General features: G+C 42.8%; 1 protein-coding gene and 1 non-coding gene across 2 annotated transcripts in view; both read right to left on the bottom strand.

Moving 5' to 3' along the window:
- The window catches only part of WDR43 (WD repeat domain 43), a 31,926-nt gene that overhangs the window by 17,593 nt on the left and 737 nt on the right, over positions 1-13,596 (bottom strand). Inside the window, exons 2-3 of the mRNA XM_030034894.1 lie at positions 8,625-8,759; positions 6,869-6,990 (exon numbers count right to left, since the gene is read on the bottom strand). Coding sequence (XP_029890754.1) covers positions 6,869-6,990; positions 8,625-8,759 — 257 coding nt within the window. The remainder of the gene's footprint in view (positions 1-6,868; positions 6,991-8,624; positions 8,760-13,596) is intronic.
- On the bottom strand, positions 6,379-6,456 carry LOC115350535. Its single transcript, XR_003926486.1, has one exon. It is a non-coding gene; the product is annotated as a small nucleolar RNA SNORD53/SNORD92 (small nucleolar RNA).

The raw sequence follows: 13,596 nt of genomic DNA, 5'->3' as shown, positions 1-13,596 counted from the left end.
GGCAAGACAGGAAATGGGGGGGGGGATAGGTGGAATGCGGAATACAAGACGTTGAGGAAAGGGGGGGGGGTAAGAGGATAAGGGGGGTGCGTGGCATATGAGGAAACAGGGGGGGGAAATGAAGGGGATATACGGTATTCTAAGGGGTTCGAGGGGAAGAGAAAGGGGTGGGGAAAAGAGGAAAGTGCGGGGGGATCAGGGATAGCAGCCGGGATAAGTTGGGCGGGGGGGATAGAGGAAATGTGGGGGGGGGAATGTCTGACGGAAAGGGAGGGGTCTTCGGGGTCGTATAAGAGGGAAATGGGGCGGCGCGAAGAGGAACAAGGGGTGCTGCGGAAGTAGTGGAACCACCTTTATAGGGGGGGGGATTTAAGAGGGGAGAACAATAAGAGGGGGGCCTGTGAATGATGCGACCTGGATAAGGGGGGGCGGCAGGAAGAGGCGAAAGGTGTTGTGGGAGGGAAAGAGGAAAGTGGGTGCTATTGGGTGAAGATGGAAAAGGGGGGGGTGGAAGAGCAAAGGGGGTTTTTTGTCTTTTGAGAGGGGAAGAACGGAACGGAAAGGGGGTGTGGGGGGCGGAAAAGATGCGAACGAGCGGTGTCGTGGGGAAGAGGAAAAAGGGGGGGGAAGAGGAATGGTAGAACTGGGTGGGAGGCAGGGAAGAGGATGGGATAAGGGGGGGAAGGGAAAGTGGGGTGGGTAAAGGGTGAAGTGGCGGGGTAAGGGAAAGGGGCGGGGGAAAGGGAAAAGGGGGCGGAAAGGGAAAAGGGCGCGGGGAAAGCAGAAAGGCCGGTCTGGGGGAAGAGGGAAAGGGGTGGGGAAAAGAGGAGAGAAAGGGGTGTGGAAGACGGAAACTGGGTGGGGGAAAGAGTCGAAGAGGGGAGGGAGAGAGGTAAAAGATGGGGGTGGCAGGGGGGAAGAGTGAAAGGGGGGGGTACGGAAAGAGTGAAAAGGGGGGATGGTTTTTGAAGGGAAGTAAGGAAAGGGGCGTTCGGGCCGGGGGATTAAGAGGAAAGGGTGGGGGCAAGAGGCAGAAGGGGGGGGGCCTCGTGTGATAGGTTGCATTAGGGATTAAGGGGTTGTGGGAAAGAGGAAACTGGGACGGTTGGGGAAAGATTGGAAACTAATAGAGAGAAAGGGGGCGGGGGAAGAGAGGAACAGGGGGGGGGGCGGAGATATCGCGGGCGGGAAGGGAATAGGGCGGGGGCGAAGAGGAAAAGGGCGGGGTGGAAGAGGAAAGGGTTGGCTGGGAGGAATAGACGGAAGGGGGTCGGGAATTTAAGCAGGAAGGTGCGGGGGGATGCAAGGGTACTAGCGGGTGAAAGAGAACAGGGGTGTTGCCGGGAGAATGGCGGGGAAGAGTCGGATGCTAATGGGGGGGGGGAATTCATGTGTGGGGGGGGAAGAGGACAAACAAGGCTTGTACCTTTAGTACGATTGACATATGCGTTTTGGTGTGGGGGGCGTCCCGGTTGAGCTACTCTTTGAATTCTTGACATTATGGTGATATAGAGCGAGTTCTTAAGGGGCTTCCGGGCTGGGGGGGAGACACTGGGGGGGGAAGAGGAGGGGGCAAGGGGAGGGATGCGGGGGATAGAGGAAAGGGGGGGAAGCAGGAAAGGGGGCGGGAAGAGGAGGGAACGGGAAGCGGGGGAGGGAAAGGAGAGGGGGGGGAAAAGAGGAAAGGGGGGGGGAGCGGGGGGGCGGAGAAGAGGAGGAAAGGGGGGGGAAGAGGAAAGGGGGGGGAAGAGGAAAGAGGGGGGGGAAGAGGAAAGGCGGGGGAAGAAGGAAAGGGGGGAAGAGGAAAGGGTGTGGGGGGGAGAAGAGCGAAAGGGTTTGAGGGGAAGAGGAAAAGGGGGGGGAAGAGGAAAGGGGGGGAAGAGAGATAGGGGGGGGGGCAAGGGCGGGATAGAGGAAAAGGGGGGGGGAAGAGGAAAGGGGGGGGATAGAAGGAAAGGGGGAGGGAGGGGGGAAGAGGAGAAGGGGGGGGGAAAGAGGAAAGGGGGGGGAAGAGGAAAGGGGGGGGGAAAGGGAAAGGGGGGGAAGAGGAAAGGGGGGGAAGAGGAAAGGGGGGGAAGAGGAAAGGGGGGGAAGAGGAAAGGGGGGGGAAGAAGAGGAAAAGGGGGGGGAGGAGGAAAGGGGGGGGAAGAGGAAAGGGGGGGGAAGAGGAAAGGGGGGGGAAGAGGGAAAGGGGGGGGAAGAGGAAAGGGGGGGAAGAGGAAAGGGGGGGGAAAGAGGAAAAAAGAAAGGAATTGCAGCAGATTGCAACTTATTCAGAGAACTGATTGGGCAGGATCGCACTGGAGGCTACCCTAGAGGGCAAAGGGGCCCAGGAAAGCTGGTTGCTCTTCCAGGACAACCTCCTCAAAGCAAAACAATGGTCCATTCCGAAGAGCAGAAAATCACCAGCTATTGCAGAAGGCTGGCTTGGCCAGGTGGGTAACTCGTAGTTCAACTCAAAAACACAAAAAAGAAGTACAGAGAAGGTGAAAGTGGAGATAGGTTACACAGAGGAATATAAAAATATTGTCCAAGCATGCAGGGACAGAATTAGCCAAAGCTTAGCTGATGTTCAAACCAGCCGGGAATATGAAGACCAGCAAAAGGACATCTACACACAGCACATCAAAAGCAGTAAGACAATGACTGAGGAGGAAAGTGTTGACCTGCTGCTGAATGGTATAGGGACCCATTCAGTACACAGAAAAGGCCAAAGCACTGAAGAGCAAAGTCCTTCAGGCCTCCTATGTTCCCGAACCTAGTGCCAGAGTCAGAGGGAGCAAAGCACTCCCCATAGTAAAGGGAGATCAAATTAGGGATCACAACAGTAAATCCAACACATGCAACTTCTTAAGACTGAATGGGATGCATCCAGAACTGCTAAGGCCAGTGTTACTACAAGACCACACTACCATTTTGAGTGGCCACGTAGCTCAGAAGGAATTTCTGATGACTGGAAAAGAAAAAAAAAAAAAAAAAGAGACAAAATATATCCACAAGAAGGAGAATCCAGGGAACAACAGGGAAGGTTATACCAATCCACCTGGAAGCCATTTCCAGACACACAAAGGTCAAAAAAGTAACTGGGAACATCCAGCATAGATCTACAAATGGCAAATCATGCCTAACCAACCTGATTGCCTTCTTAATGAAACAACTGTCTTGGTTGAGAAGAGAGCCACGTATGCCATTTAACTTAACTTTAGCAATGCTTTTGACAATGTCTCAGATAGTATCCTTGCAGCCAGATTGGAGATATATAGACTGAATGGATGGACTCTAAGGAGGGATAAGATCTGGCTGTGTCACTGAGTTCAAACAGTTGTGATTACCAGTATGAAGTCCAGCTGGTGGCCAGTTACTGGTGTGTCGTGGTTTAACCCCAGCCAGCAACTAAGCCACTCACTCACTTCCCCCCCACCCAGTGGGGATGGGGGAAAAAGAACAGGAAACGAAAGGAAAAACGCGGGGGGGCGGGAGAGAAGAACGGGGAAGGGGGAAAAAAAAAGGAAAATGGAAAGCCCGGGAGGACGGAGAAAGGGGAAAAGGAAAAAAAGGGGGAGGGGGGAAAAGGGGAAAAAAAAAAAAAGGAAAAAAAATAAAAAAAAAAAAAAAAAGAGGAAAGAAAACAAAAAAAGAGATTAGGGAAGAGGGGAAGGGGGGGCGGACGGGGGGAGAAAAACAGGGCATAAAAAAAGGTGGAAAGGAAGGGGGGGTGGAAGAAAAAAAAAACAAAAAAAAAAAAAAGGGAAAAAAAGGAAAAAAAAGGGGGATAAAAAAAAATGAAAAAAAAAAAAATGGAAAGGTAAAAAAAATGAGAGAAAAAAAGGAAAGAAAGAAAGAGGAAAAAGAAGGGGGAAAAAAGGAAAGCAAAAAAAAAAGATGGTGAGTGGAAAGGAGAAAAAAAAAAAAAACTAGAAGGAAAAGGAGAAAAAAAAACAAAAAGAAAAGGAAGAAAGGAGAAAAAGAAAAGAAAAAAGGAAAAAGAAAGGAGGGGAGGAAGAAAGAAAAAAAAAAAAAGAGGAGGGGAGGGAAGGTAAAAAAAGCGAAAAAACGGGAGAAGTTAATAGAAAATATTAAAAAAAAAAAAAAAAGAAAAAAAGGGAAGGAAAAAAGTGAAAAAAAAAAAAAAAAAAAAAGGGAAAAAAAAAAAGAAAGGAAACAAAAAAAGTGAGGAAGGAGGGGAGGGGAAAAAAAAAAAAAGAAGGAGGGGAAAGAGGGAGGGGGAAAGAAGAGGAAAAAAAAAAAAAAAAAAAAAAAGGGAGGGGAAAGGGAAGAAAAGGGAAAAATAAGGAAAAGAAATAAAAAAAAAAAAGGAGGAAAAATAAAGAAAAAAAAAAAAAGAAAAAAAAAAAAAAAAAAAAAAGAAAAATGTATTGTGAAAGGGAAAAGAAAAAAAGGAAAAGAAAAAACAGGGGGAAAAAAAGGTGAAAAGGATAAAGGGGGGAGGGGTGGAAAAAAAAAGGGGTAAAAAAATTGTGTGTGAAAAAAAGGCGGGAAAGGGGGGGAGGGGGAACAGGGGAAAGTTGAGGAAAAGGAGGGAAAAGGGAAGGGATAAACGGGTGGAAGGAAAAGGATAAAAGAGGGATAGAGTAGGGAAAAAAAAAAAAAAAAAAAGGGAAAAGGGGAAATAAAAAAAAAGGAGGAAAAAAGGGGAAAATAAAATAAAAAGGGGGAAAAAGGGGAAAAAAAAGAAAAAGGGAAAAAAGGGGTAAGGAGGATATAGAAGAAAACAAAAAGAAGGGGGGGGGGAAAGGAAAGGAAAAAAAGGGGGTGAGAGGGGGAGAAAGGGAAAAGAAAATAAAAAGGGGAAAGAAAAAAAAAAGGAAATAAAAAAAAAGGAACAAAGGAAAAAAGGAGAAGGAAAAAAGGGGGGGGAAAGAATGGAAAAAGGAAAAGAAAGGGAAGGGATGAAGATAAGAACAGTTTAATAGAACAGAAAGGAAGAAACTAATAATGATAATAATAAAATTACAATAATGATAGTAAAAGAATTGGAATATACAAAATAAGCAATGCACAATGCAATTGCTCACCACTCACCAACTGATGCCCAGTTGTTCCTGAGCAGTGATCACCCCCAGCCAACTCCTCCCAGTTTATATACTGGGCATGGTATGGAATATTCCTTTGGTCAGTCGGGGTCAGCAGCCCTGGCTGTGTCCCCTCCCAACTTCTTGTGTCCCTCCAGCCTTCTTGCTGGCTGGGCATGAGAAGCTGAAAAATCCTTGACTTAGTCTAAACCCTACCTAGCAACAACTGAAAACATCAGTGTGTTATCAACATTCTTCTCATACTAAATCCAAAACATAACACTATACCAGCTACTAGAAAGAAAATTAACTCTATCCCAGCTGAAACCAGGACAAGGTGTCACTCCCTAAGGACATCCCAATACTGTTTAATATCCTCAGTAATTGCCCAGGTCTTCATTAATGACCTTACACACATAACAAGTTCACATTTGATACCAAATTAGGGAGAGCAGTTGATAGGCTGGAGGGCAGGGCTGCTACTCAGGGGCAACTCAGCAGGCTTGAGAAACAGGGTGTCAGAATCTGAAAGCTCAAAGGAAAACGTGAAGTCCTGCATGTGGGATGGAAAAATCCCAGTACAGGTTGGGTACAAATGGCTACAAAGTAGCTTTGCAGAAAAGAAGCTTGCAATCCTCATAGTCAAATTGGACATGAGTAGGCACGAGTCCTTGTGGCAATGAGGTCAACTGCATACTGATTTGCATTAGCTAGAATGTAGTCAGGGGGTCAAGAAAAGCGATTCCTCTCCTCTGTGCAACACTTTTGAAACTGCACCTGAGCACTATGTCCAGTTTGGGACAGTACAAGAAAGTCACTGACATAGTGGAGTAAATCCAGTGGAGGGTCATGAAGGCGGCTTAGAGACCAGAGCATGTAATGTAAGAGAAAAAGGTGAGGGAACTGGGTGTGTTCAAACCTAAGAGGAGAAGGCTAGAGGGAGATTTTACAGCCATCTTCTGCTACTTTATGCCAGGGTCTCAACTTAATACAACCTAAGGATGCATCTCTCTTCTAGGGAAATCACAGAAGCTATTGACAATGGGCTGTCTGCATTGCACACACCATCTTTAACAAAACCGATATAGCTGCAGTATGAATAACACAACAGTGGGAAATGTTACAAAAAAGAAACAACAGCATAAGAGAAGGGTCAAGGTGCCATCACACACTATGCTTTTATTGAAGTAAGATAACCAGGATTGTTAGTAGAAATCTTGGTCTCTTCTTTAAAGTTTAAAACCAGTTTGACTTTATTACAAAAGAAAGTAAATGCTTACACCAGGCATCTTGTTACTCTGCACTAAGCTCTATTTTTCTCAACAGTACTTTAAACAGTAGCAGCCTGCTCAGACAGCCAAGTGGAACTGTCCCCACTGCACATCAGTAGTGAGCGAAACCAAGTGGGTTATCATCACAGCAAGGCCGTTTAAGCAAAGCGGAGTGCATGTAACCCATTTAATTGGGATGAGTTGTTCCAGTATCTGCTCCCCTGCATTTCCAAGGATATTTTCTAGAATTTATATTTTTCAGCATCACAAAAGTGACTGGAAGCCCATGTCCCACTAAAAGTTAGCATGGAGGGACTCAAATCCCTCTCAGTGCAGTTACTCATTTCATCTAGTCTTTGCAACACACAGAGGAAGAAACACAACTATGAGAATTACTTTCTTATCCCTAAATAAAACCACTTCCGAACTCAGAAAAACAATAGCCAACAACTGATTTTGTACAGTGGGCATGAAGTCTGGATAGCAGAGTGCAGCATTTCCAACAGGGCCTCACTAAAACCTGTGCAGGAGGAAATACACTTCCACAAAACCAGCATCACTTACCACTTTACTTTGCAGGTCTGTGTGTTCCATTCCACAATGTGTTTGTCCTCTGAACAGCTATACAAGCAGCAGTTGTCCTGATGCCATCTCACACAGTTTACTCTATTGTCATGACCACCATCCTACAAAAGGTAAAAGAGGGTCAACTCATTAATAAATGAAGAAGTCTCGACTACTGAGTCTTCTCCACACCAACAATGTGAACAAACTGCTCTTCCAAGAACTAAATTCAAATCATTGGCAACTTGAAGAGACAGTGTGGTTTTAAAGACCAATATACATACAGAGTTATACAAGTTAAAGATATTGCATATTTTGATACGTACACATAAGTATTTGAATTAATTCTTGTTCTAGCACTTCAGAGTCAACAAAAATATTGTCCTGCCCACTATTTTTACACACACAGCCAAACAACACTGTCTAACAGTATGAAATTTGCACAAAGGAAACACTAGCACAGATGTCTTGCTGACAGTCATCTAAGTGCCTGCTTGCTTAAGAACATTCAGAGATGAGTAGCCTTCTCTTTGTGCTCAGCATTCAACTGCAAGCTATCATCAGATCAGAAGACCCTACAAAGGGGTATCATTCACCTCTCAACAACCAAAATCTCTGCAGCTTAAATATACCCCTTTAATCATTTATGAAAGTATTTCCTGGGGTTTATAAAATTTCCCTATTTGAATCAGCATCTGCCAGCTCAGACTACTCCCAAAAGTGTCACTGCAAATCAGCTTTGAGCAAGATAAAATACATCACAGCAAGACATTCTATCCAATAAGGACAGCTAAAAGTGATAGCTCTTATTCTACCAAGAATAACCTTTTAATTTAACCTTTCTGTAAAAACCAAAGTACTCGCCAAATAACATCTGCTATCCTGCTCCTACAGAATAGCAGCCAGTGTTTTCAAACCAATTGAAACTGTAAATTTGAACCTGAAACTCCTTTATTTTGTTCATAGTTTTCAGGCATATATACAGCTTTTCCATAAAAAAGAATTTATATTCATTAGCTAGTGTCACTTGCACGTATCATGATTTTAAGAAGTCATTGCTTTCTCTATTCATGTACATTTATCACCCTACATACAACTAACAGTTTAGAAGCAAAAGTATGCCCAAGTATCTCAAAGTATTGCAGAGTCATTCATACAGATTTATTTTGCTTGTTATGTAAACCAAGACTAAAACCAAGGTAATTAGGAGTAACAGGGAAGTTATTGATGAGAAAGGCAAACAAAAATCAGCGTATTTCATTCAAGATCACATGCTGAGAGAGCTCAAAAGCTTCCATAAGGGAGGTAAGTTTACAGAAGAGTCCATGAACATGGCACCTTCCCAAGAGTTGATGAGTACTTCAATCCTGCACTCCTCTCCCACAATACTGTGGAGGAACTGAGGGTATGACGCTCCCACAGAGGACTTAACTCTCCAGTTAGGCATTTCATCATTACTGTTATTTTTAATGCAAAATAACAAATCCATGCACAATGTTAAGATATTACATTAACTTCAAAACCAAGATTTTTCAACGTGTACATATGTACATACTGCCAACAACAGAAAAAGCACCACTTGAAGATTCCCAAGCACCTAAATTACTGCACCTCTATCCATATATGCAGCTATTTAGAAAAAAAAAATCTGAATAATTAGGTTAGTTTATTCCACTTTTAAGCACCAGAAAGAACAGCATAAACTGACTGAAACCATCAATATTTGGTAGCATGTGATGAAGAGTGTATTACTTACTAGCTTGCTCTGTAATTCTCCTTTTACTGTGCTGTACAACAAAATGCTACCAACTGCTGTACCAATAGCCAGGACATCTAACTGCTTGTCCACTTCTGCAACTTCAGACTTCCGTTTTTTCCTTTGGGGGCCATCCTGGAAAAATCAAAAAAGAGAAAACGTGAAATAAATTAGTCTGACCAGCTAATCTCACATTAAAGCAAAGGGGAAGAAAAACTTCCGTAAGTTTGAGACCCAGTCAGCCAATACAAACTCTGCTAAGACACAAAATGAAGACACTGAAGTGCACAGCAACCTAGCGACTCATCTTGTACCTCCACGTACAAGGTAACGAAGTTGCTATGAGTCACTTGGAAACATTTGGTGGAGGCCATTTTGCTAGCCTAGTGACCACATATATGAGGGGGAAAAAAAACACATTTAAGTTTTTCACAGAGTTCGTGTCCCAGAGGCAGAGGTAAAGACTAACACAATCAGAATACTTCATCCACAAAATGGAAATGCCTGATCAAGAACTACCAGTTTATTTTTTCTCAAAAGCTATTCAGAAGAGTCTTGCAAATATTAAGTATTCATAATGCCTCTTAAAAGGAAAGTGCACTCGGCAGAGGGAAGCAACCAGGATGCAAAGCTAAGTGCTCTGCCCAAGTCCTGTCGTCAGTACCAGAGGTCCTCCTACAATCAGGCAATTCTTCAGTCTTCACTCTCTTGCTCTGCAAGTGCTATCAACCACTTCAAGGAGGGATTTCATTTCATCTCTCTTAACCAAAAACAGGTGAATGCAGCACATCACTGGGAAGGGGAGAAGGAATAAAACTGGCTCTTGAGCATGTGAAACTAAAATAAAGAGGGCAGAAGCAGCCACTATGTTTATTCTCACTGGGTTAATCCCACCTAACTAATCACACATACACAAGAAAAAAGAAAAGAAAAAACCGTTCAAGTACTTAAGAAATAAAGAAAAAAAAAAACCAAAACAAAACAAAAAAACCCCAAAACACAAAACCCCAACCCTAACGCTAGTGAGCAGTTTTCAAATTGGACTTTGGTAAGCCTCCTTACATTTGTTACATCACAGCAAAGCATTCTCTCCAATTTAAAAAAAAAAAAATAATAATGGTACACAGGCTAATGCTTCCTCTACACAACAGATATATCTGCACTGATGAGCAGCCAGAAGAAGCCAAAGGAGACTCTGGTTAGATGTGAGCAATCAACTCTGTGCAAGCTCCATGTGGTGTAGCTAATCTGTCATACAATAAACATCACACAGCGAATGTAAATAATTTTTACTGAGATGCAGAGATGTAATGACAATCAGGAGTTGGGAATTTTCACCACAACTAAGATTTAAAAGTTTTACAGTGCAGGATAAATACTTTGGTACTTTGAAGCAGGACTTTCTTTTCCTCTGTATTTAACACAGACAACACCTTCTTCAAGGAAGTGTTTTGGTTTAGACCAATAAATACCAAAATGCTATACAAATACTTTTATATCAAAAGCAGGCTCTTGAGAAAAGAGATTACATTGGGTTTTTTGCAAGCATTTGTTTAGGCTTCATCTTTCCTGGGAAAAAAAAAGTGTTTATAAAATATTACGAAACATATATGCTAAGAAACTATCAGTCACAAAGTAGAAGCAAGTAAATCAACCAGGTTTTAAGACAATATATGAGAAAAGACTCAACTAGTTAAATTTTTGGCAGCAATGCCAACTAAGCCATCTTGAAATTGCTGTCTGACATGCAAATACAAGGGCCACATAGCTAGTGGAGATGCAAGTAGAGTTTATGTGTTTTCTGGTTGTATTGGGTCTGGCTGAGATGGAGTTAATTCTCCCCATAGCAGCCCTCGTAGTGCTGTGCTCTGCATTGGTAGCTAGAAAGGTGTTGATAACACAGCAGTGTTTTGGCTACTGCTGAGCAGTGCTGGCACAACATCAAGGCTGTCTCTCCAACATTTTTGCCCCCCTCCATGGCAGGCTGGGCAAGATCTTGGGAGGGGACATAACCAGGACAGCTGACCTAAACTAACCAAACAGATATTCCATACCCTATGACATCAGCTCAGATATAAAAGCTACGTAAAGGGAGACAGAAGGGGGCATTTTTGTCTTCTGGAGCAACCACTATGCATACTGAAGCCCTGCTTCCCAGGAAGTGGCTAGACATCACCTGCTGATGGGAAGTAGAGAATAACATAATTTGTTTTTCTTTACTTTCACATGCAACCTTTGCTTTCACTTTATTAAACTGTCCTTATCTTGACCCATGAGCCTTTTGTTATATTTTCTCCCCCCCTGTCCAGCTGAGGAGGGGGAGTGATAGAGCAGCTTTGGTGGGCACCTGGCACCCCGCCAGGGTCAACCCACCACACTGGTAGTTTTTGATCTTTTTATGTAGTTTTACTAATTACCCCACATATCCCCACCGCAAAGCAAAACCACAATTAAGAATAAATTTTATTCTCTTCCCTTGCATAAATCTTTTACCCAAAATTTGTTCAGCCTCCATTTCAGTTTGTTACGGCCAATTTCCCTTGGAACAACCCAAAGGCACAACAAAATTTCCACTAAAGTTCACAGTTATTTCCAGTGTCAAGAAGAAAGCTAGAAGCAGTGAAGGTTTTTCCAAGTATTTATTCACATGTATTTCTTTACTGACCACTCTTTATCAGCATTATTAGTGGGGCATTTTGTCAGAAATTTTTGCATTAAAGAAATGCCAGTGGAAAATTCAGACACCTATTATGTTGGAAATGATTTGAAAAAACACTGAGAACTAAAAAAAAATAGTTAAAAAATTAAAACAAACAAAACCCAAAAAGCAATCAAACTTCCTTACCCTGCATTAAATTAGTACATAGACAGACTGCCAACTGCAGTAGAGATCCATGTGGGATTCCCTTGTGGATCAGGGTTTTAAATATAAGAGGAACCTGTTTTCATGGATAGGATAGGACAGGACAGGATAGGGTACCTGAACTAGATCAAGTATCAGTTTTCTTTTGACTCCCCCACCCCCCCCCCCCAGATTTATGGAAACTCAAGCTTATTTAGAAATCGTTCAACTTTGCCTAAAAAAGTAGAGTTTTTTAATTTGTAGAGATAGTTAAAAGAAGTTATTTGAAAAGGGACTGTGCACATATTTTTCCATAATGTTCTTACTTGAGTAGGTCAGCCACTGAGACTTTTTTTTTTTAAAAACAGAAATCCAATCTCTGCTGCTCACATATGAAGTAAAGCACTTAAAACACTGAAATGGGGGGAAGCCTAGAGTCTCAAGACTTGAAGATGACAGGGCAGCTGCAGCTTATTAGGAAGAAAGTGGAAGAAGGTATTTTGAAAGTTGGTGGTCCACATACTCTTGCACAAGGCACCACTTCATGGAGCAGATGATGGTGAATGCCGCAAGCAGGAAGCACTGACACTACGAAAGCACACGTGCAGGGAACATCCCAATAAGCCACCACTGCATCAGCAATTCCAGGGACTGCAGTTCAAAACTTAATTTCTAATATTCCCCTGTAACACGTGGCCCTCATTAACATGGCAGCAGTCCAAAACACACTTAGTTTAGGTGTAACTTGGCCAAACACCATTTACTGGTATCTACTGGCACAGTTTTACTCCTGAAGACCAGATACTAGTACTAGCTAGAGAGATGTCAACTCTCCAGGAATAAAAAAAAAAGACAAAAAAAGAGACTAAATGTCAGAAAAAACACATTCAATAAAATATATTTGACAGAACCATCACAACTTCAGTTCTTCGGTTCCGTCTAAGGACAGACCAATGAATTATAAACATTTATGGCATAATTATTCCAAGAAATGGTATGTTTTCCAGCTCCACTTGAAAACGTACCAACTTTCAAGCAGTGGACAGCATTCAAACTACTGGAATAACTAGAAAGCACTGAGACATAGCCAAATGCTGCCTGATTAAGACCATTTTACATACAACCCTAAACCAGGTTAAACTGGAGCATCTGTGGGGTTTAGGGGTGGATCTCTAGAAAAAGTCAGTTTTTAAAAGCCACTCAGAAACCTCCTGTGCTTGACTTCTGGCACCACAGCAGTGTACTATGTTAGCTTAAGTTTTACTTCACACAGGATAGATTAACCTCATTTTCACATGCCAGTTTCAGTTTATTTAAGAGTGAAGAACCACCTACACAGCCCTGCGATCAATGCATGTATCCTTTTTTCTTCAGAGTTACAAGACAAATGAACAGGTTAAGGCTGATCTAAAACTAACTCTTTCTGCCACATTCTTCAAATGTTCTGGGAGTTTTCAAATTTCAGGGACTAAGCTGCTCAACTGAGAAAAACGAGACAGTATCATCTGCCTTTGGATTGGTAATCTGTGTTAAGCGTTTTAAAATACCTCTTACAGTATTTCAAATACACTAAATTGTTGATATACCAAAACGCATTTTAAACAGCCCTCGCTACTTCTTACGATAGAGGGTGGATTTCACATACTTTATCCAAGCAATACATTTTTTTCTCAGGAAATGGTATGTTCTAGCTACGGAAAATAGGATTATTTCAACATAAAAAGGATTAAAAGGTACCTTACTGTATATACTCCAGATATTTTCAGGTTGAGTGTTCACCTGAGGTGAAGTTAAATAAAACAAATTCAAGGTGGAGAACATCCGAGTCCTCTGTTCCATACTCTGAATAAAGATACTGAATACCTTCTCGCAGGATTCCTGAGCTCAGGAAGACGCGTCACGGACAGTGTAGCAGCTTGCATGGAAAGACTTCCAAGGGTAAGGAAGCGTGGAGAGATACTGCCTTTACTAGAATGTGAACTGTACGTGAGCTAAGCAGACGCAGAGCAGCCGACCTGCTCTGTAGCATCACCTTTTCGATTAAGGTGAGACGTGCCATGAAGTGACATACCTTGCTCCTTCAAGGGAGGCTTCTTCCGTGCAGGTTATACGAAAGACAAATGATTTTAC

Source organism: Aquila chrysaetos, chromosome 13 (genome assembly GCF_900496995.4).
Source record: "Aquila chrysaetos chrysaetos chromosome 13, bAquChr1.4, whole genome shotgun sequence".
In the NCBI taxonomy this organism is placed as follows: Eukaryota; Metazoa; Chordata; class Aves; order Accipitriformes; family Accipitridae; genus Aquila; species Aquila chrysaetos.
Note: the sequence above shows the minus strand (reverse complement) of the source record. Positions and strands in the feature narration are given on the sequence as shown.